This window comes from Mercenaria mercenaria, chromosome 6 (assembly GCF_021730395.1).
Source record: "Mercenaria mercenaria strain notata chromosome 6, MADL_Memer_1, whole genome shotgun sequence".
NCBI classification, from domain to species: Eukaryota; Metazoa; Mollusca; class Bivalvia; order Venerida; family Veneridae; genus Mercenaria; species Mercenaria mercenaria.
The window spans coordinates 62,204,725-62,228,742 of record NC_069366.1 but is presented as its reverse complement, the minus strand read 5'-3'; the positions used below and the strand labels follow the sequence as shown (position 1 = coordinate 62,228,742).

At 36.3% G+C, this 24,018-nt stretch overlaps 1 protein-coding gene across 3 annotated transcripts in view; it reads right to left on the bottom strand.

The window, feature by feature from the left end:
- The window catches only part of LOC123548739 (katanin p80 WD40 repeat-containing subunit B1-like), a 115,877-nt gene that overhangs the window by 91,282 nt on the left and 577 nt on the right, over window positions 1–24,018 (bottom strand). The window contains exons 1-3 of one of the 3 annotated variants that reach the window (XM_053546089.1): window positions 23,789–23,968; window positions 13,994–14,124; window positions 5,907–5,945 (exon numbers count right to left, since the gene is read on the bottom strand). In XM_053546089.1, the coding sequence (XP_053402064.1) occupies window positions 5,907–5,945; window positions 13,994–14,124; window positions 23,789–23,819 (201 nt within the window). In that variant the 5' untranslated portion in view covers window positions 23,820–23,968. Of the gene's footprint in view, window positions 1–5,906; window positions 5,946–13,993; window positions 14,125–23,788; window positions 23,969–24,018 lie in introns of those variants that run through there. The other 2 variants (XM_053546091.1, XM_053546090.1) reach the window with 2 other exon arrangements.

Sequence of the window (24,018 nt, the reverse complement as noted above, 5' to 3'; positions counted from 1 at the left end):
GTTTCATTGTTGAATGTAAGGGGCGATGGGTTCAAAGTATCTTTATTAGTTCCTCTTGATGAGATAAACATTGCTTTGGTTTTTTGTACATTAGCTGTCATATAATTATGCTTGCACCAGTCCTCAATTTTAGAGAGTACAGACTGTAATTCAGAACTGATTTCTTGTTTGGTGTTTCCAACAACAGTTAAGGTTGTATCATCTGCAAAAATATCAGTAAAACTGTCTTTCAGATGTTGGGGCAGATCATTAATATATAAAATAAAAAGCAGAGGGCCAAGCACAGAGCCTTGAGGGACACCAGACATTATTGGCTTTGATTCAGATATTTTTCCAGAAATACATACTTTTTGAAATCTATTACTTAAATATGATTTAAACCAATCTAGTGATTCTTGACTAAAGTTATATATTTTTAGTTTTTGCAGCAGTACCGAATGGTTGACTAGGTCGAATGCTTTAGACAAGTCTAAGAATATTGTACCAACTAGCTGTCCATTGTTAATTGCATTTATCCATTTATCAGCTATAGATGTAAGGGCTGTTTCACAGGAATGGTGACTTCTAAATCCTGATTGATATTCATATAAAAACTTATTGCTTTCAAGGTAGGCTTTCAAACTGTCACTGACATGACGTTCAATGACCTTTGATAATACAGGCAAAACTGATATTGGGCGATAGTTTTCTTTTTCTGATTTAGACCCTTTTTTGAATATTGGAGTTATTTTAGCTAGTTTAAATTGATCTGGGAAAATACCAGTATTAATGCTAAGATTTATTATAGTCTTCAATGGTGCTGCAATTATTTTGTACGATGACTTTAGAAATCGAGCACTTACTCCATCTAGCCCTGTTGCTTTTCTAAGGTTAAGAGTTTTTAGATGATTTGCTACAAATTCTTCTGTTATCAGTGGGATTTTAAATTCATGAACATTGTTTGATTTTACATGGTTTTCTAAGAATTCCAAGTTATACTTGTCATTTTGACATTCAGAGTGTTGAGTTTCAGAGTGTTGAGTTTTCTTATATATTTCAACAAAAAAGTTATTAAAAACATCAGCTGCCTCTTTAGGATCCGTAATAGGATTGCCATTATCATCATTTATGTAGTTTGTTTGATGTTTCATTGATTTACCAGATAACTCTTTCAAATGATTCCACAACTTTTTTGGATTTTTTTCATTGTTGTTTATAACATCTCTATAGTATGACTTCTTTGCATATTTTATAATTTGTTTAACCTTATTTCTCCAAGATTTGTATTGAGTTGAATCACCGGATTTCTTAAAGGAGTCTCTTGTTTTCATGGCACTTTGAATTTCTTGATTAAACCAGCCAGGCTGATTGTTATATTTTACCCTTTTTGTTTTGAGTGGCACATGGGCATTTAAAACAGCAGAAAATGTGGTTATAAAACAGTGTAAAGCATCATTTGGGTCATCAAAAATGTCTAAAATTGACCAAGGTTGGGTTTTTAGGTCATCAAGAAAATTTTCTTCAACAAATTCACGCACATCTCTGTATGTAATTATGTTATGAACTGGACCACTTGTTTCAGATGAAATTTTACGTGTTACACAAACTGGAAAATGATCGCTGATTGACATATTTGGAACAGTTACTTTCTTAATATTGGATGGTACATTTGTATATAAATGGTCAATCAGGGTTGCAGTAGTAGGTGTGATCCTTGTAGGTTCACTGACTAGCTGATCAAAATTAAATGAAGATGTCAGAGAAAGCCAGTTATTCACAGTAGAATTATTACTTAACAAATTTATGTTTAGGTCACCTAACAGAATAATTTCTCTGCCTTCACAAACAATTTTCTCTAGAGTCAATTCAAATTGATCTATCCATTGTTTTGATGATGAAGGTGGTCTGTATATATATCCAAAAATGAAAGGCTTTTGTTGGGAATGCCTTACTTCAAGCCATATTATTTCAAGATCCTCTACTTCAAAATCAAATCTACGTACACAAGGAAATTTATCTTTAATATAAACAATTACACCACCTCCATTTGTCTTTCTATCTTTTCGAAACATATAATAGTTGTTTAATTGGAATTCACTGTCACTGAAGGAGTCATTTAGGAAAGTTTCACAAAATCCAATGATATCAATTTGATCTTTTTCATGTATAAGCAGTTTTATTTCATCAAATTTTGGACTAAGATAGTGCACATTTAGGTGCATAAATTTTAATCCCTTTTTGTCAAACCACTCGGAATCAGAAATTCTTGAATCAGAAGCGTCAGACATGGACACCGGAAATGAGTTTTCGGCACAGCTTAGAATCGTTGAACTGGATGTGCTTTGAACCTCTGCCGCCACTGGGGTTGTGCCCATGGAGGTATCATCATGAAGGGAGGGTGTACGTGTGGAGGGTAACCTCTGTGCTTGTGACTTTGGTATACCCGATGGGGTCTTCGGCGATCTTGGGCAAAATGAAAATTTTCACTTGTTTCCTGTTGGGTTGCTGTTTGTCTAAACATTTTGTAGAGAGCCGTCTTAATGTTCTTACCAAAGACGGCCCCACCTTTATTGTTTAGATGTACTTCATTGTAGTACAGAGTCTGATTCACATTCCCATTTGGCATAAAGCTTTCATCATTTGACAAGAATTCAAACCCTTTGTCATTACAAAAACTTTTAATCAGCTTGTTTGTTTCCATGATGACACTAAGAGAGAGTTTGTCCATTTTCTTTGGGAGAATAGATGATATAACAATTTTTGATGCAGGGTTAGACTGTAGCAGGCACATGGTTAAATCCTGGTATTGAGCAGCTATTGTTTCCGGTTGATCTGCTTCTGAGACATTATTGATACCTGCATGTATCAGGAAAGCATCATAGTCCTTAATGTTTGAATCTTTGTTGCACAGCTCAGTAAAGTTTTTCTCAATGTCTTTCACTTTGGCTCCGGGATGCGTTTTGATGTTCACTTCTAATTTTTCACCAGCTAAGAGTTTTCGGTTCAAAACTTTTGTAACTGAATCCCCAAGTATGAACACTTTTGGTTTGTTTTTACCTTCATTCGATGTAGATACAGTTATTGGACTTGGATTTTCTGTGCTATGGACTGAGCTTGTATTCCCCTCTGTTGGGATCTGTACACATGTACCTGTGTGATTCTGGGTAACACTACTCATGGTTTGTAGCTGTTGCAGTTGAATTTTTACAGCTCTTAGTTCATTTGTCAGTTCTTCTTTCCAGTCAGTCATTATTTCTTTCATTTCTTCTTTAAGATGTTTGTTGCTTACATTTTCTATTTTCTTTAATTCCGTCTCAAGTTTTGACTTCTCACTGTTTGTTACTTTTTGACGGTTTTTAAGTTTTGTGTTTTCTTCTTCTAGACCAAGTATTTTACCATTGCATTTGGCCAATTCACTTTTTAAATTTTGTATTGCTTCATCTGCTGACGTTTTTGCTTGTTTTGCTTTACTTTCAGACTCTTGTAGCTGTTGAGCTTGCTTCACATTTTTCTGTATTAGTGATTTATTTGCTTCTGTGAGTTTTTCATTTTCTAGTCTGAGTTTTTTCATTGCCTGAACACATTCTTTTATGTCAGACTGATTGTCAATTTCTGTTTGTTTGGGCGTATCAGTGTTTAAATTCAAGTTTTTGTTTTCTGTCTGGGTGCAGGTGCTGACTACTGTCTGAAAAGGAGCTTCTTTGTAGTTTATATTCTCGGTTTCAATTGCAGTTCCATTTACAGAATAGACTTGTTTTAACGAAGTGTTCTCACTATTGCATGTCTTCTCGTTCTCTAGCAGGGACAGTGATGAACTTGGACTTTCACTTTCAATTAGTGGTGAATTTAACTGAAGTTCATCTGAACGGTTTAGTATATTTTTCTCAGAATTTTGTTGCTCTTGTAAGTAGAAGCTTCTGTTTTCAGGTTGGGAATAACCAGAGGGTGTTGACGTGAGTCGCCTTGAAAGTGACTTGAAACTAAACCAGCGCTTTGATTTCTTTCCTTCTTTATGCTTGGGGGTAATAAGGTATCCTCCACTCTTTAAGTTTACACAATTGCTTTTTTTTAATTGGACTGATGGTGTCCTGATCTCAGGGCTATTGTTGTTAGTATTTGTAGTTTTGTTGCATTCAGAGATCTGGTTAAGTTCAACTTTGATTTTGTCAAGCATTTTGTCTAGCCATAATCGACACCCTGATCCTTGGATTAACATTGTCATTGTGTTGTATATTGTTATTACAACTTTCTTTTCTTCAAGGGATATTGTTGTTGATAATCCAGTATTGTCCTTTGTAGGTTTTAGGGAATACATTGATTGCAAAATTTGCAGCATTTTAGCATATGTTGACTTCTTATAGAAAGTAATAGAAATGTTGTCACTAGTCTGGCTTACATAAAGATCAAACAGATTGTCAGTTACATAGCTGCTAGAAATTTCATTGTATGAAAATCCTTCAAATTCCTCCATATCTAAAGTTGTGTTATTTGAGGCCATTGTTCCTGATTATCTATAATTGCTTGCTATTGTTATCACATTAAGTCCAGATAAAGCTGTTAACACCACCTGGCCATGTGATTACAAGTAGGTCTCTGGTATGCTGGTATTGTTAATGTGAGAATTCCATATCTTAAACAATTTCCAATTTTCAGAATAGTTTTGAATTATTTTCACCAGTTTATGAATATACTAACTTAAGAATCACAAAAATATTTCCACAGTGAGATGGAGAAAATTCCAAGCAACACAGCCATATAAATATATCCACCATAGTTCATGTTAATAAATTTCAATTTCACCCCTTTCTTGAGAGCTCAAATCCACGTCTGTCCAGCTTGCCAGTCACTTAGAGCCAAACATTTTATTTGTCTTGCTGTATATCCTCTATTTAATGCCCTCTCACTTCACAATATTCCCAAAATATTTCATTTAATAGTTAATTAGGTAATATATGAATACTAGCACTATGGTAGTGTTATTATTGTTAAAACTGATTCACTACGAGTTGAATTTATATTTCATATTTATTTAAATATATGAATGGAATATACAGTAAATACAATTATTACCAAGAAGTCTTGCAAAAACTTTAGTAATAACAAAACTGACAATATTTCTTTTTTGTTTAAGCTACATTACTCAAGTATAAACAGTTTTACACAATGTTAAGTGGAAAATAAAAAGTTTTAATCAAAAATATTGACAGAAATAAAATTAAACAGCCAGACTGAAATGCATACATGTGAATGACCCAGAAACTGCCATCAAAGGCACTTGTATTAAGATCACATAATATACAAACTCCCCCAACTGATAAAATGTGGTTATAAAACAGCATTTAAAGGGGCATGACTCCAGATGTACAAAACACAATCATTTTTAAAGCAACTATAATAAATATTGTAACTCATAAAAAAATACCTTTTATTACTCTATTATTATACAATTCACAGCTAACTTTTATTGAGCATGTAAGTTTACTCATATATTTTACCAACACTTAAAAGGGTTTACAAAAATAAACCTACCTAAAAAGCACAGAATCAGTTTTTGAATGAAAATGTAAAAAGTAACTGTTTAAGAAAAATTGACATGAATCTGGAGACAAGCCTGCAGCTGTAGTTTTGTTACATGTAACATGCATATCATTAAATAGTTTTCTAGCTTTTAGCTTCTGTAAGCAATATCAAACTATTTTTTGACACCATTATGCAAAAATATCTCAATACATCCATGATAATGTTTCAAAATTTTATAATGTAGGATTAAGCAGAGATACATCAAGCTGTAAAAAAATTTTCACCTTCCCTTCTTATTAATGCACATACGTATGTATGATTTTAGTAGAACGATTTTTTTTTCTCTGAAATTTTTTTTTTTTATTGTTTCCTCAAGGTAATGTGTACAAGTGTGAATTCTTTCTTACCATCATGGAGGTAAAATCTCCAATTGATTCCTCTGTTTTCTAGAATGAACAAGTTCACCTTTCATAGCAACTCAAAGGCAAAAATTTACTTAAATTAATAGGAAATGGACAAAAGTGATTGGAGTATCTTTAGGCAAAAAATGCCCTTAATTTCTAGTTTCAATCCGACCTATTCAAGAATAATTGGTACTGACATGTTTTTTTTGTCATTTAAAATTTGGGAAATTACATTTAATATTAGGAAATGACCAGTATACTTTTCCAACATTTTATAAGTCGATGAAGATGTCTAATAAGGCGTAAAAAAAAATTTTGTTTCCAGTATCCTGACCTACCCTAAATTTTTGGCCAGACCCTTAATGTTTTTATGGCATTGGAGAATATTTTTTTCAACTTTTAAACAAAAAGTTGCAAAACTGCACTTTTTATGCTTTAAACATGACCAGTGATGTTAGAAATCAACTTACTGGTGCTCTAAAGGCATAACCCCCTTATCTGTATTCATTTTTTAACACAAAAATTATTTCCTTAATAAAAAAAATCCCCCAAAAAATAATTTTCCTACCTAACTACCCCAATTTTTTTGAGCATGTTACCGGAAACAAAATTTTTTTTAGGCCTAAGACATAAGACATACATAAAATCATTCCCATATTGAATAATTTAAGATTTTCTAAGCTATCATGCTGTGAGTTATCCTCTAACAAACAAGAACCATGTAATTACAGTGCACTCCACTGTTTGAAAATGCCAACAGAGAAGTGGAAATGAAAGTGGACTCAGCCAATGCAACAGTCCCCAGGTAAAAAAGTCCACTTAAAGTCACCTAATTAATGACAATCACATTACAATATAAGATGTGTAAAACATTTTTTAAGAATTTGGTTGGAGGTGGGGGAAAGGGGAGGGCAGGATGGTTGTAATGGGTAGGAGTAAAAATTCTGGATTGGCAATGAGTAATCCAACAAGTAAGAAACAATATGAGATATATAAGATTTAAGTCAGTGTAGGAAATGAAAAAAAAAAACAAAAAACAAGAGGACCATGATGGTCCTGAATCGCTCACCTGTCCCCACTTGACCCAAATTTGAACTGAGTATGACGTTGTTTTTTTCTATTATTTGACACAGTGACCTAGTTTTTGAGCTCATGTGACCCAATTTTGAATATGACCTAGATATCATCAAGATAAAAATTCTGACCAATTTTCATGAAAATCCATTGAAAAATATGGCCTCTAGAGAGGTCGCAAGGTTTTTCTAATATTTGACCTAATGACCTAGTTTTTGAACACACGTGACCCAGTTTTGAACTTGAGCTAGATATCATCAAGGTGAACATTCTCACCAATTTTCATGAAGATCTAATGAAAAATATGGCCTCTAGAGAGGTCACAAGGTTTTTCTATTATTTAACCTAATGACCTAGTTTTTGACCGCACGTGACCCAATTTCGAACTTGACCTAGATATCATCAAGGTGAAAATTCAGACCAATTTTAATGAAGATCCATTAAAAAATGTGGCCTCTAGAGAGGTCAAAATGTTTTTCTATTTTTAGATCTACTGACCTAGTTTTTGACCGCAGTTGACCCAGTTTTGAATCTGACCTAGGTATCATCAAGATGAACATTCAGACCAACTTTCATACAGATATCATGAAAAATATGGCCTCTAGAGAGGTCACAAGGTTTCCTTTATTATTTGACCTACTGACCTAGTTTTTGATGGCATGTGACCCAGTTTCGAACTTGACATAGATATCATCAAGTTGAACATTCTGACTAATTTTCATGAAGATCCATTCAAAAGTATGGCCTCTAAGAGAGGTCACAAGGTTTTTCTATTTTTAGACCTACTGACCTAGTTTTGGACCGCACGTGACCCAGTTTCGAACTTGACCTAGATATCATCAAGATGGACATTATTTTTTCATTATTTGACCTACTGACCTACTTTTTGATGACACGTGACCCACTTTCGAACTTGATCTAGATATCATCAAGTTGATCATTCTGACCAATTTTTATGAAGATCCATTCACAAGTATGGCCTCTAGAGAGGTCACAAGGTTTTTCTATTTTTAGACCTACTGACCTAGTTTTTGACCGCACATGACCCAGTTTCAAACTTGACCTAGATATCATCAAGATGAACATTCAGACAAACTTTCATACAGATCCCATGAAAAATATGGCCTTTAGAGAGGTCATAAGGTTTTTCTATTATTTGACCTACTTGACGGCACGTGACCCAGTTTCGAACTTGATCTAGATATCATCAAGGTGAACATTCTGACCAATTTTCATCAAGATCTTTTGAAATATATGGCCTCTAGAGAGGTCACAAGGTTTTTCTATTTTTAGACCTACTGACCTAGTTTTTGACCACACGTGACCCAGTTTCAAACTTGACCTAGATATCATCAAGGTGAACATTCTGACCAATTTTCATAAAGATCCCATGAAAAATGTGACCTCTAGAGTGGTCACAAGCAAAAGTTTACGCACGCACACACGCACGGACAGACGCACGGACTGACGACGGACGCTGCACGATCACAAAAGCTCACCTTGTCACTTTGTGACAGGTGAGCTAAAAAAAAGAGAAAGAATTAGAGGTAGGAGGCTATATAAAACAGTATTTAGACTTAAGTTAATTTCATAAAATACACATGTACAGTGAAATTGAAAAGAGTGTCATGAAACTTTAATCAACACAAAATCTGACCCGTAACCTTTACTTTTGGGGTACCCGATCCTAAACCAAAATATGACTGCCTCTAAACAAGATCAGTCCTTGAGTGAGTAAAATACAACAAAAGAAGAACCATAACTCTACTGAAAATCACTGAACCAGAAAATGTTGAATGTATAACCACACTTGGCACTAAAATCTCCTGTCAGGTTTGGTAGAAATCCTACCTGTTACTTCAAAACTTTAATATATTATGCCAGCGTATATATTACGCATCCCAGATCTTGTATCAAAATCTTGGGAAAAACACATACACTGGACTATAATATGCATTGAAAATCAGTCAGAATTTTGTTTACAATCGGCCATTTTTGGGGCTCGTGTAACGATAACTTTGCATGAAAATTGTACTCGCTGCTTAACCAGTTACAGACAATCTAAAAACAAGAGGGCCACATGACACTCTTTCTCATTGACGTAAACATTCATGCCAAATATAAACAAGATCGGTCCATGCACATCAAAGTTATGGTCCGGACAAACTTCAATTTGACCTCTGACTTCCAACTGTGACCTTGACCTTTGAGATAGGAACATGGGGTTTGTGCATGGCACTCCTTCTCATTGAAGTAAACATTCATGCCAAATATAAACAAAATTGGTCTATGCACGTCAAAGTTATGGTCCGAACACAATTGGACGGACGCACATACGCAGACCCGCCAAAAGTGACAACTATATTGAGATTACTGCAAGCAGGCTTGACGAAAATGAACAAAGCTTTACCCCTACGCACACTTTTGTGAAAATGAAAAAAATCATAAACAAGAGGACCATGATGGTCCTGAATCGCTCACCTACCCCCATATGACCCAGTGTTCAACTGAGTATGACGTCGTTATTTCTATTATTTGACATAGTGACCTAGTTTTTGAGCATATGTGACCTAGATATCATCAAGATAAAAAATTCTGACCAATTTTCATGAAGATCCATTGAAAAATATGGCCTCTAGAGAGGTCACAAGGTTTTTCTATTATTTGACCTATGACCTAGTTTTTGAAGGCACGTGACCCACTTTTAAACTTGACCTAGATATCATCAAGGTGAACATTCTGACCAATTTTCATGAAGATCTTGTGAAAAATATGGCCTCTAGAGAGGTCACAAGGTTTTTCTATTTTAAGACCTACTGACCTAGTTTTTGACCGCACATAACCCAGTTACGAATCTGACCTAGATATCATCAAGCTGAACATTCTCACCAAATTTCATGAAGATCCATTGAGAAATATGGCCTCTAGAGAGGTCACAAGGTTTTTTCTATTTTTAGACCTACTGACCTAGTTTTTGACCCCACGTGACCCAGTTTCGAATTTGACTTAGATATCATCAAGATGAACATTCTGACCAATATTCATGAAGATCTCATGAAAAATATGGCCTCTAGAGAGGTCACAAGGTTTTTCTATTTTTAGACCTACTGACCTAGTTTTTAACCCCACGTGACCCAGTTTCGAACTTGACCTAGATATCATCAAGCTGAACATTCTGACCAATTTTCATGAAGTTCCATTGAGAAATATGGCCTCTAGAGAGGTCACAAGGTTTTTCTATTTTTAGATCTACTGACCTAGTTTTTGACCCCACATGACCCAGTTTCGAACCTGACCTAGATATCATCAAGGTGAACATTCTGACCAATATTCATGAAGATCTCATGAAAAATATGGCCTCTAGAGAGGTCACAAGGTTTTTCTATTTTTAGATCTACTGACCTAGTTTTTAACCCCACGTGACCCAGTTTCGAACTTGACCTAGATATCATCAAGATGAACATTCTGACCAATTTTCATGAAGATCCATTGAGAAATATGGCCTCTAGAGAGGTCACAAGGTTTTTCTATTTTTAGACCTAATGACCTAGTTTTTGACCCTACGTGACCCAGTTTCGAACTTGACCTAGATATCATCAAGGTAAACATTCTGACCAATATTCATGAAGATCTCATGAAAAATATGGCCTCTAGAGAGGTCACAAGGTTTTTCTATTTTTAGACCTACTGCACGGGTATGAAACGTTGCCTGCGGCACAAAATGTGCCGCACTGAAATGAAGGCATCGCGCCTCCGACGGCGCAGGCATTGCGCAGGATGTTTACAAAAATAACGAGCAAGGTGAGTAAAATTGAATGTTTTTGGTTATTGTCTTTTAACAGTAAAAACTTTTTAGAAATCGGGGAATGCAGCGGGATGTAGTTGTGTCTTGCCGACAAATCTATGCCCAGTTTGTGAAGAAATATGTAATATTGTTATTTTGCGCGTGTTTTTCATTGGATACAGTAACGTGAAAATTACAAAAGCAGTGAATATTCAGAGTCATTTCATATCCTGCTGTAAAAGGAATGATGTATTTCTGTAGTATATTATATAAAGACATGACATCTGATCGACTGAGATAAAATACATGTCAAGGAAAAGGCATATCCCCACGTTCTGCGGACTTTTCAGTCCAGTGCCGCAGGCATCTCAATGGTGCCGCAGACATCGTGAGAGGCGCAGTCATCTTGAATACTATTGTAGTCGGTAGTACGTGTAATTTCGACCTTCTAACATGTATTGAAGTACAAAAAAATCAATAACAGTGTTGTTCCTCCAGTTATTGTGTAAGACAAATCTCCTCAATCCGAACTTTGTAATATAAATAGCTATTTTAAGAAGTTTGCAATATTTTTTCTTGCTCTTTTGGGGGATTGGACCAGGTGCCTCCAAGTTGAGAAAGTCACGTCATTTTGTATCGAATTAGGATTATTTTCTCCTAAAAAACAATATTCAATTGCCAAACATTCCAGTTTGTAACAATTATTAATGCTTAGTTCAAAGCAAGGTATGAAAACAAGAATTTGAGCACAAAAACTGTCATAACTTTTGTCAGTTTTCAACCATTTTGATGTTTTTGTTTCAGCATCAAGTTTTGTTTGTTTTGTTTTTTTTTTACAGTTTGGGCGTACTATTTTGATAAGCGATGAGCTGAATTTCGACCTCCCCCTCCCCCAACCCCTCGAAAAAAATGGCGAAATATCACTATTTTGGGGCTTTCCGAAGAAAAAGGAACGCAAAAAGACACACAAAAAAACAAACCGTAAAAACATGAAACTTCCCTTAAAACGATACCGTTCCCAAGTTTTGTATGGAAAAGAAGCAATGAAGCTATCGAAAGTTAAATATCTTGTTTATATTATGTTTTCAGATGGATGTACATGCATTCAGTTTATATAAAAAGGAAAAAGAAAGTCATTTCACCTTATGATCAGACGAAAACTTTATGTGTACAGTCAGTGCACAGACCTAAATCATAGCTGAACGACAAAGAGTGAGTAAAATACGTTAATATTTTTGTAGAATTTCAGAAATGATAAGAACAAGTTGAGCCCCATTTTGGACATTTTTTTCATTGGTTCTTTTCTACACAAAACTTGGGAACAGTATCTTTTTAAATATTCTTCGTTCGTATGTAAATATCTTGACTTAACAGTGAAATTTGTGCTGATATACTGTTACAGAAAAACATAGCGCGAGCGAAATTTCATGTTTTTATGTGCGTGTGTGTGTGTGTGTGTGTTTTTGTTTTTTTGCGAAGCTCACCATTTATTCATTTTTATTATTTTGTTTTCATTTATTTTTATTATTTTTTTTGGAGTGGGTGGAATTCAGCTCGTCGCTAATAAAAAAGTACGCCTAAACTGTAAAAAAAACTCGATGCTAAAACAAAAACATTAAAATTGGTTGAAAAATGGCAAAAAATATGACAGTTTTTGTGTTCGGATGCTGATTTTCATACCTTGCTTTGAACTATAAGCATCAATAACTGTTAAAAATGGGATATTTAGTAATTGAATATTGCTGTTTTACGGGAGAAATTGAATCCCAGCTTGATACAAAATGACGTGATTTTCCCTGGTCCCATTCCCAAACACAGCGAGACAGAATACTGCAAACTTCTTAAAATAGCTATTTATATTACAAAGTTCAGATTGAGAAGATTTGTCTTACTACTATAATAACTGAAGGAACAACATTGTTACTGATATTTTTGCACTTCAATACATGTTAGAAGGTCGAAATTACACGTACTACTGACTACAATAGTATTCAAGATGACTGCGCCTCTCACGATGTCTGCGGCACCATCGAGATGCCTGCGGCACTAGACTGAAAAGTCGGCAGAACGAGGGCATATGCCTTTTCCTAGGCATGTATTTTATCACAATCGATCAGATATCATGTCTTTATACGGTATACTGCAGAATTACATCATTTCTTTTCCAGCTGGAGGTGAAATGACTCTGAATATTCACTGCTTTTGTAATTTTCACGTTACTGTATCCAATGAAAAACACGCGCAAAATAACAATATTACATATCTGTTCACAAATTGGGCATGGGTTTGTCGGCAAGACACAACTACATCCCGCTGCATTCCCCGATTTCTAAAAAGTTTTTACTGTAAAAAGACAATAACCAAAAACATTCAATTTTACTCACCTTGCTCGTTATTTTTGTAAACATCCTGCGCAATGCCTGCGCCGCCGGAGGCGCGATGCCTTCATTTCAGTGCGGCACATTTTGTGCCGCAGGCAACGTTTCATACCCGTGTACTGACCTAGTTTTTGACCGCACGTGACCCAGTTTCGAACTTGACCTAGATATCATCAAGGTGAACATTCTGACCAATTTTCATGAAGATCTTGTGATATATATGGCCTCTAGAGAGGTCACAAGGTTTTTCTATTTTTAGACCTACTGACCTAGTTTTTGATGGCACGTGACCCAGTTTCGAACTTGACCTAGATATCATCAAGATGAACATTCTGACCAACTTTCATAAAGATCCCATGAAAAATGTGACCTCTAGAGTGGTCACAAGCAAAAGTTTACGGACGCACGGACGGACGACGGACACCGCGCGATCACAAAAGCTCACCTTGTCACTTTGTGACAGGTGAGCTAAAAACCTGTGTAATATATTCAAGTTTTTACGGTATATGAGAAGTGGTCAAAACATCATAAAATTTGACAAATCAAGGGCCATAACTCCTCTAAAAATTCTCAAACCAGAAAATGCCAACTAAATGCACAACTTGGTTTTCCAATTTTCACTCCTGTGAAGACTGGTGTAAATCCATCCAGTAGTGACAGAGGAGTTGCGTGGACTAATTTTGTTACAGGCAGACAGACAGACAAAAAACTACAAATCAATATGTCTCCCCTACTACATGTGGGAGACACATTATGCCTCAGCTCTCCTTGTAAGCCTATTATGCTGAATATTCACCTCATTTAGAGCTGCTAACACATGAAACAAGTCTACAACAATAACTCAGTAATCATACCATGATACAGTTTGGTTTTCCAGCCGTCCACAGGTTGACCTTCCTGTCCTCACCTCCTGTCACCATCACTCGGCCTGTCTTGTGACCCATTGCCAAACAGTTCACATTTGCACCATGGGCTACAAACTCCTCTGTAAAATAAGCAATGTTTTAGACAAAGGATTAAGAGAATAATAGCTTAAAATTGTTCATAGTTAACATATCAGCACATCCCCACTTCCTGAAAATTTTAGTTTCCAGCTTGGAGTTGATATTTTGCCATCCACTGTAATAGTTTGAGGGCCTTTAATCTTCTGCCATTTTACCCCCTCATACAACCCTCTCATACTGAATGCCAAGCAAGGGAGTTGCCATACAACTGTCCATGCCTTGGTAAAATGGAGTCATGATTATCTTTGTAAATCTATTCAATGTGGCATGAGTGGTCTAAAAATTACACATCTTCTTCTTTTCATTTGACAAACTGCAGAATTTATAAAACTCTAAAACTTTCAATGAACTGTTGTTTGTATTATTTAGTAGATAAAGACTAAACAAGAGGGTCATAACAGTGATATAAATTAAAACTCAGACCCTATTAGCCATCTGGACTCCTTACAGGCAAATTCTAGGGGCCCAGCTATTATTAGCAGAAAAATATACTAACAGTGGTTTAGATCTACATACTTAATAATAAGTCTCGTAATTTGCTTCCTGCTAATATACATCAATTTCTTAAATTCAGAACACTCGTCAAACTCACACTGAAAATGGAAAGTTGTAATCACCCAATGCATGACATGTTCTAAACGTAGGACACAGCCTCTCAAACATGAACGCATTTAATTTAAAGTTTAAATGATTTTTGCAGCACTTGAGGTTATGGGTTGTTCATGGGCTTTTTTGATAGAGGCTGCACGCTTATAGACATCAGCTGAATTCTAGTATTTTGTTACAATGTCAAGTTACAGGACTCACAACGTGTCACAAAATTATTACTTGTACAAAAAGTACAAACCATGTTGCAGTCAGTGTACTAAGCAGCCATGGTCTGTTAACAGCCCATTTTTCATTTAAAGTCCTATTTGGGCTTTAGGACGTTTCATAATCCTGATGATATTTCCTTCTGTCACTGCAACAGGCCGTTCTAAGCTCTTTGACAGCCTTCAATAAACCTCTACTTTCTAGTGCTGTATTTCTATGGGCACACCCATTGTTAGTGATGGAGTAAATAATCCGTGTTTGCTGACTGGTTGTTGTATATTTCGGTAATTTTAATTGGTTGATTTAAGTGACATCATGCATATTAATAAGACAGTCTCTGAAAACCCCAGAATATTGACATTAAAAGAATCCAAAGCCATTCACCGGCTGGGCGACTATCTTGGAAAACTGACCGGACCAGCTTTAAATTTGGTTGCACTTGGTGAGTGTTAATTTATATCCCTGTCATAATTACCCTGTATCGCTCACATGTTAAACTTGGTCTTTGAATCATCAACACAAACATTCTGACCAAGTTTCATGAAGATAGAGCCATAGATGTGGCCTCTACAGTGTAATCAAGCTTTTCCTTTGATCTGAGTGATGATCTGGTTTTTGACCCCACATGACCCAGTTTCGAACTTGGTATGAGAATCGTCAAGAAAAAAGAGCTGTCACTAATGGTGACAAATGCCCCCGCAGCGCCTTGACCTTTGACCTGGTGAACCCAAAGTCAATAGGGGTTGTGTACTCAATAAGTACTATTAGCATGTGAAGTCTGAATGTCCTGGGTGCAGTGGTTCGCGAGTAAAGTGCCTTCATGCAAAAAGTTAATGTTGCCTTCATGCAAAAAGTTAACGTTGTGACGAACTAATAACCGGACGGACAGTTGAAAACTAATATGCCTCCCTTCGGGGGCATAAAAACATTCTTACCAAGTAACATGAATATAGGGTTATAAGTATTACCGATAGTGTGTTAACAAGCTTTTCCTTTGATTTGAGTGGTGACCTAGTTTTTGATCCTTCATGACCCAGTTTCAAACTTGGCTCAGGACATTCTGACCAAGTTCCATGAAGATAGGGTCATAAATATGGCCTCTAAGTTGTTAACAAGCTTTTCCTTTGATTTCACCTGATAACCTAGTTTTTGACTTGACATGACTCAGTTTCGATCCAGGCCTAGAGATCATTAAGATAATATTCTGTCCAAGTTTGTATCAAATCAAAGCATAAATGAAACCTCTATAAGGTTGAAAGGGCCAAAATAGAAAATTCTGTGTCATCTTAGTGAAGCGTTAAATGTTAGCTTCTAAAACAACATTAGTTTAATGTGAAATAGCCTTAAGACGCAAAATATGTTTCTTACCAGGGATTTTTCTAGCTTATTTGGGAACATAGCCTATACCCCCAAAATTGGGAATTTTGACGTGTTAATGTTCCAAACTGGGAAATATTTAGTCCTATAGGATATAGTAAGGATGTGTTTAAGCACTTTCTCATACACTTGTTTCACATTGTAGAACATCTTAAACATACTTCCATTGCAAAATTGTCCATAACTTGGTCATTTTTTGTGCAATTTTAATGAAATTTTTTTCAGAATGCAGATTGGGAATTTGGACTCATATTGGGAAAAATACATACTTTCTGGCATTGGGAATATAGCCGAATAATGGCTGTAAATGTGAATTTTTTTTCAGAATGTAGATTGGGAATTTAGACTCATTTTGGGAAAAACACATACTTTTTGGCATTGGGAATACAGCCGAATAATGGCTGTAAATACGGCTGAAAAAAAAAAACCCTGCTTACAGCATTTTTTTTTCCACCAAAATATTCGGCTAAATTCAGCCCCATTCCCCCTCAAAATAGTATGTTTTTTTCCCCTTCCCGATGCATAAAATTCCCCTTTGAAAATACAAAAAAAAGTGCCAATCAATTAAATCATAATTCACTAGTTCATTTTATTTATTTTCATGTGGAAAACAGTTCACCGCGGTATCTCGCGTTTTGTTTACATCGACACTGGTTGGAGTAACTTCCCTTGATAAATCAGTATCATCGAAGCACTTTATTATTTTGCACAACAACAGTGTTTAATGTTTGTCTGTAAATGATTTGCGTTCTATTTGTTTGGACGGGTAGTGTTGAGTTTTCCATCTTCTAGTCGGTCAGGGTTTGATTTTATGCTTTGGGAAGGGACTAGTCCAACGCATACACATTTTTTACAGTTTGTTTTATATTGTGACAGGTCAAATGTAGTGGTGTCTGCAAATTTGACAGAAATAAACAAGAGGGCCATGAAGGCCCTGTATCGCTCACCTGACCTACTGACCTAAAGATTAACATTCTGACCAAGTTTCATAAAGATATGGTCATAAATGTGATCTCTAAAGTGTTAACTAGCTTTTCCTTTGATTTGACCTGGTGCCCTAGTTTTTGACCCCCACATGACCCAGATTCGAACTTGACCTAAAGATCATCAAGATTAACATTCTGACCATGTTTCATGAAGATACAGTCATAAATGTGGACTCTAGAGTGTCAACAAGCTTTTTCTTTTATTTGACCTAGTGACCTAGTTTTTGACCCCACCTGACTCAGATTTGAACTTGACCTATAGATCATCAAGATCAACATTCTGACCAAGTTTCATTAAGATACGGTCCTAAATGTGGCCCCTACAGTGTTAACTAGCTTTTCCTTTGATTTGACCTGGTGACCTAGTTTTTGATCTTACATGACCCAGATTAAAACTGGACCTTGAGACCATCAAGATTAACATTCTGACCCAGATGCATGAAGATACAGTCTTAAATGTGGCCTCTACAGTGTTAAAAAGCTTTTCCTTTGATTTGACCTGGTGACCTAGTTTTTGACCCCAGATGACCCAATATCGAACTCATCCAAGATTTTATTGAGTAATATTCTGACCAAGATTCATTAAGATTGGGCCAAAATTGTGACCTCTAGAGTGTTAACAAGCTTTTTCTTTTATTTGACCTGGTGACCTAGTTTTTGATCCCAGATGACCCAATATCGAACTCATCCAAGATTTTATTGAGAGTAATATTCTGACCAAGTTTCATTAAGATTGGGCCAAAACTGTGACCTCTAGAGTGTATACAAGGTTTTCCTTTGATTTGAGCTGGTGACCTAGTTTCTGACCCCAGATGACCCAATATCGAACTCGTCCAAGATTTTATTGAGAGTAACATTCTGACAAAGCTTCATTAAGATTGGACCAAAATTGTGACCTCTAGAGTGTTAACAAGCTTTTCCTTTGATTTGACCTGGTGACCTAGTTTTTGACCCCAGATGACCCAATATCGAAATCATTCAAGATTTTTTTGAGGGCAACATTCTGACCAAGTTTCATTAAGTTTGGGCCAAAATTGTGACCTCTAGAGTGTTAACAGTCAAATTGTTGACGACGGACGGACGACGGACACAGGGCGATCACAAAAGCTCACCTTTGAGCACTTCATGCTCAGGTGACAGGTGAGCTAAAAAGCAGCTGCTCAGCGACAGCTTGTTTAGGAAGGGACCCAATGTCTCTTGTAAATTTTGGTAGTTCAATTTTTCTGTGGATTGAATACTCAAAATTTCTCGTCTTATCCTCCAAATTGAAAAATTTATTTGGTTATCTGGTATCAGTATGCTACATTGTGTTATATGTCATGTCACATGCTCTTATGGGCCCTGAATTTATCAATAAACTTGAAACTAGTTTATTTCAACACAAATAAAAATTCCCCTTTTCTAAGTTTTACGTTGTATTTTCCCCCCTCCAAAGGACACCGACACCCTTCCCCTAAAAGTAAAAAAAATCACTGGCTTACTATCAAAAGAAGCATGGTTATACGGTGACAATTAATTATCCCCCGCCAATGAAATCGGGAGGGGGTATTGAAATGGCGTTGTCCGTCCGTCCATCCGTCCGTGTGTGCGTCCTTCCGTCCGCAGCCATTTCTCAGTAACAAGCCGGTAGAATTTCATGAAACTTGAAATAAACATGAACCAACATACTGCGCTGATGCCCGTCAAGTGTTTTTTTTTTTGACTGATCAATTTTCCTTAGAGTTATTGCCCTTAACTTACTGAAAAATGTCCAAAATTGTCCGTCCGCAGCCATTTCTTAGTAACTAGCTGGTAGAATTTCATGAAATTTGAAATAAAGATGAACCAACATACTGCGATGATGCCTGTCAAGTTTTTTTTGGGATTGGTCAATTTCCCTTAGAGTTATTGCCCTTGATTTAATGAAAAATGCCCAAAAATGTCCGTCTGAAGCAATTTCTCAGTAACTATCAGATAGAATTTCATAAAACTTGAAATAAACATGAACCAGCATACCACTATGATGCCCGTCAATTTTTTTTTTTTTGGTGGGGATTCAGTTTCCCTTAGAGTTATTGCCCTTTAATTGTTAAAAAATCCACAGACTTGTACATAACAAACCAACCAATTGGTAGAATTTCATTAGAGTTCTTTCATTCTTTTCCATGAACATTTATTATAAATATGTGAAGTTGTTGCCTTGGTCACACCCCCTCCCCCCCCCCCCCCCCCCAACTCACTCTCCACTCAGTCATGCCCACCACCCCAATCATGCATCCGCGCCCCCTCCACCCCCCCTCCCCAATTTTTTTTTGTTCATTTTTAATTTTCCATCAATATTTATAATCAACATGTGAAGTTTTGTACCCCCACCCAGTCACGCCCGCTGCCCCCCTACCTCCCCACCCCCCAAAAAGCATTCATTTCCTGTTAAAATGATTTTGACTAATGAAATTATTTGCTTCTTGGTAACATCCTTAACTTTTTGGCCAGGTATATTTTTTGCCATTCCTCACCACAAAACCTTTTGGCGGGGGATACCAATTCAGTGAATTTGCTTGTTTACCATAGGTGGGCCGGTGGTCTAGTGATAAAATGCTTGACTGTCAATCCAGAGGTCCAGGGTTCGAATCCCAGTCCAGGCAATGAAAATTTCTGAGATGCTCTAGAGTAACTAGAGGCCTGTACTGGTTCTTCCCAGGAAAGACGGCTTCGCGTGTATCAGTGCTTATACCGGGCACATTAAAGAACCAGACTGTCTATTCGCAAAGAGCTAGGCTAAGTTAGCCGGACACACCTGTATCTAAAAAGTTCTCTCTGTCTGTTCTGGGGGCTTTGTCTCAGTCTGTCCCTCTGGTCAGATCGCTCTGTGTCTGTACTAGTAGAGGATGAATTTCATGCCCTGTGTTGCTGCATTTGTGATATGTAAAGCCCCTTTGAATGTGTTTATCATGAAAAGGGCTCTATATAAATCTGGTATAAAATTAATATTAATTGACCGGGTCCCTCTTTCGCATACAAAAAGGCACCTGGAGAACGCGTCACTTCCGGTAAATGAGATCTCGTTCAGTTGTAACGTTTTTTTGGCAAGATTTGCTCTCTATGCCTTTCAAGTTACCGATCTATTTATTTTTATAGCTCTTAGTGTAAACCTACCATAACTTTGTATAGGAGAAATCGCCGTGACGTCACGCATTAACACGTGTTTATCTGGTGGTTGGCAAAACAATTACTTTTACATTGTTTATGTATGGGTTCGGAATTTTTAATTTTTAATAACTTTTTCGTTTATTTAAGGATTTTAAAAATTCAAAAAGTTTTGAAATGCTTATGATTTTCATATTTTCTTATGCAATTATCTTTATAAAATGAATTACCATTTTAAATGACATATGATTTTAATAGCAGCGTAGCGATGTTCAAAACTTTTAGAAAAACACTGTAATATTTATGCATTCATAATTGATCCACTTTACTTCGAAATTAAGTTATTAATAAATTGCTTGTTTTATAACCTTTCTATTGATCAAAAAATTATTGATATACAGAGCTCCAGATAACCTTTTTGTGCAATTGGGTATTTACCCATCACTTTTTATCTGAATAGGGTATTGGAAATCTGAATTGAGTAAAAATAATATCATTACCCAGCCTTTTTAGAAGTAATTGGGTATTTGCTAAAATCAATTGGGTATTTCACCAATCTCGCACAAATAATTAAGTATCTTTTGCTTACAGTATAAATGGTATTTATCGTTAACATGGATTGACTAACTACATAAAAGTTCTTTAATGGCACCCTTCAATGTTTAATACAAAAATGTATTTAAAATTATAATGAAATGTGATTAATTAAAACAGTACTGTCTTTTTTAATCATTTTTACAAGCCTGTAATCAATGTAAACATGTGTATTTTAATTCATAGTACCAAAGATATTTTTTCTCTAATCATTTACTGTTTTCTGAGATATTGTTGTTCCATACTGCTGTTTTCTGTTTCACTTTATACAGTCAGAGATCAATTCATCCACAATACCGAACCATGTGTTCACCGCAATATGCGTTCTCCCGTAAGATGTCAGCCAGTATCGGTGACACTACATCGTCACAAACAGATAACTGTCATTGTTTAACAGCAAAATAACCCACTAATTTGTTTGTTAGTGCTGCAACAATGTTTTTCTGCGACCTCTTTACATTTTATCAGCGTAAAATTGTTAACAAAGCGTCCAGATAACACCGATCAGCAGATTGAATGGGCCTGTTTTTTTTTACGATAAATTGCAACCTGTTCTGCGGTAACGTTTTACCAGTGAATGGTCTAGCGTTAAAGTCTCGTACCCGTTCTAGTAATAAGGAAAATATCATACGCAAGAGATTTTTTATGATTTGGTATTAGGAACTTTAACTGTGTTTCAGTACGCACACTGTATGAATTCAATTGGGTTTTCTGCAATTTTTACTGCGTAAATAGACAGGGGTGTGGAAATCACAATATTTTTCACTTGTCCACGGACAAATGAGACTGAAAAATCTACTTGTCCGCAGTCAAAACTTACTAGCCCAGATTTTCAACATTTAAGCATGCAAATAATTCTTTATTTTCGACAATAATCTACAAGTATTAACAAAAGCAAACATAATAAAGTGTAATACTGTAGCTGTTTCAAAAATTAAGCTTTCGACACTTTAGCTTGTGTTCGTCCGCGAGGCCGTCGAACATTTAACAGAAATACCTGGAAGACTGGTCATGATGCCATGCGAAATCATGTGAGAAAGCATGAACTTTTCTGACTGTTACAGTTAGAAAACATGAAACTTCCTGACTCGTAGTAGCGAGCTCTTTGTGCTTTGACTGTTGACTTCCATTTTTGTTGGCAGACGAGGTTGTAACAACGAATTTGTCCAAAACTTTGTGATAATTGTTTACGTTTCCGGTTTCTATTCGCCGAGTTATAGTGTGCAAAAATCACGCGAACCAATCAAAACGCAGAGAAAGAGATGCTAAATTTAGACGCAGTATGGTTTTCCCAAAACCTGAGAAATCGAGAGGCCCTCGGCGGGTGAAACATCCGTTTTGTACGTCAAATTCTTTTATTAACTCCATAAACTTGGAAGCACTGTTCAGCGTTTCTGAATTATTTTTTTCCTTTTTTCATTTCAAACCAGAAAATTTGTGCTTGTCCGCGGACAAACGGAATGAGAAAATTCACTTGTCCGCCATCAAAAAGTCCCAAGTCCCAAGTATTGGGTGGACGGATAGCTCAGTGGTTTGCACACTGGCCTTCCAATCCTGAGGTCAGGGGTTTGATCCCCGGTAGCTACTCGGGAGTTTTCAGAAACGCTTTTCAGTGTTTCCCACCCAACTAGAGGTGTACTGGTCAGGAACCTAGGCAATCCTTGCGTGTATCAGTGCTATACACCGGGCACATTAAAGAACCAGGCTGTCTATTCGCAACGAGCTAGGCTAAGTTAGCCGGACAAGCCTGTATCTGATTTCTGATCTCTCTGTCGTGGGGGCTTTGTCTCAATCTGTCCCTCTGGTCAGATCGCTCTGTGTCTGTACTGGTAGAGGATGAATTATGCGCCGTGTGGCTGCATCTGAACTATGTAAAGCGCCTTTGAATGTGAAATTGATCATGAAAAGGGCGCTATATAAATCTGGTAAAATAATAATAATAATAATAAAGTCGGACAAGTCGGACATAGGAATTCCACACCCCTAATAGATCTACGCAAATACGCAGCTTATCTGGAGCTCTGGATATATGAGTTTTGAGGAAGTTTAAGCCGTTAGAAAAACTTCAGTTTACAAAAAACATGGACGCTCAGCGTCTGCCCACCCAAAGAGCTATAAAAATAAACAGATTGGAAACTTGAAAGGCATAGAGCAAATCTCGCAAAAAAAACTTGACAACTGAATGGATCTCGTTTACCGGAAGTGACGCGTTCTCCACATGCCATTCTGAATGCGAAAGCGATTACTCATCAGTAAATTAATTATCACCGTATCACCACGCTTCTTTTGATGGTAAGAAACCTGTACTTTGTGTCTTAAGACTATTTTACATTAAACTAATGTTGTTTTAGAAGGTAACATGTATTTTAAATGTTGTTTTAAAGGTACAAAAAGATATTGCCGGTTCATGCTCTGACATGAGATCATGCAAGATTACAGCCAGTTGCCATTCTGTGTATTTTATAATTCTTTGGCCCATCTGATCTCTGTTTTATCCGTGCTAAAAATAGAAAATACTAAGGCTGCTAAGGATTTGTATACAAACAGGATCTCTCCTATACATCTTTGAGCATAAACAGCTCCAAGCAGCTTCACGTTTTAGAAAACAAATCTGGCAAATTATTTTCAGTTAGGCAAGTTTTTTTTATGTCACAAATGATCAACAGACACCATTCATGAGCTTTTTATTAATTTCTGATTGTGGAATCATTTCATGATTCTGTCATTTAAAACTGTACTGCCTACTTACGCAGTTTCCATGCTCTCTTTGTCTGAGACATCTTGTAATAACTAATTAAGCAATAAAACACTAATTCATTCTATACAAAAGTATATATAAGTCAAATAGTTGGGAATTTAGAAGAATTTCGAGTCCATGACTTCAACTTCGACCATTTTTTTTAGAAAGCATGTAACAATTTGTTTCATTGGACAAGGATCCAGAGAGTTTTCGAAATGACTAATCAGGGCGCCGGTAAC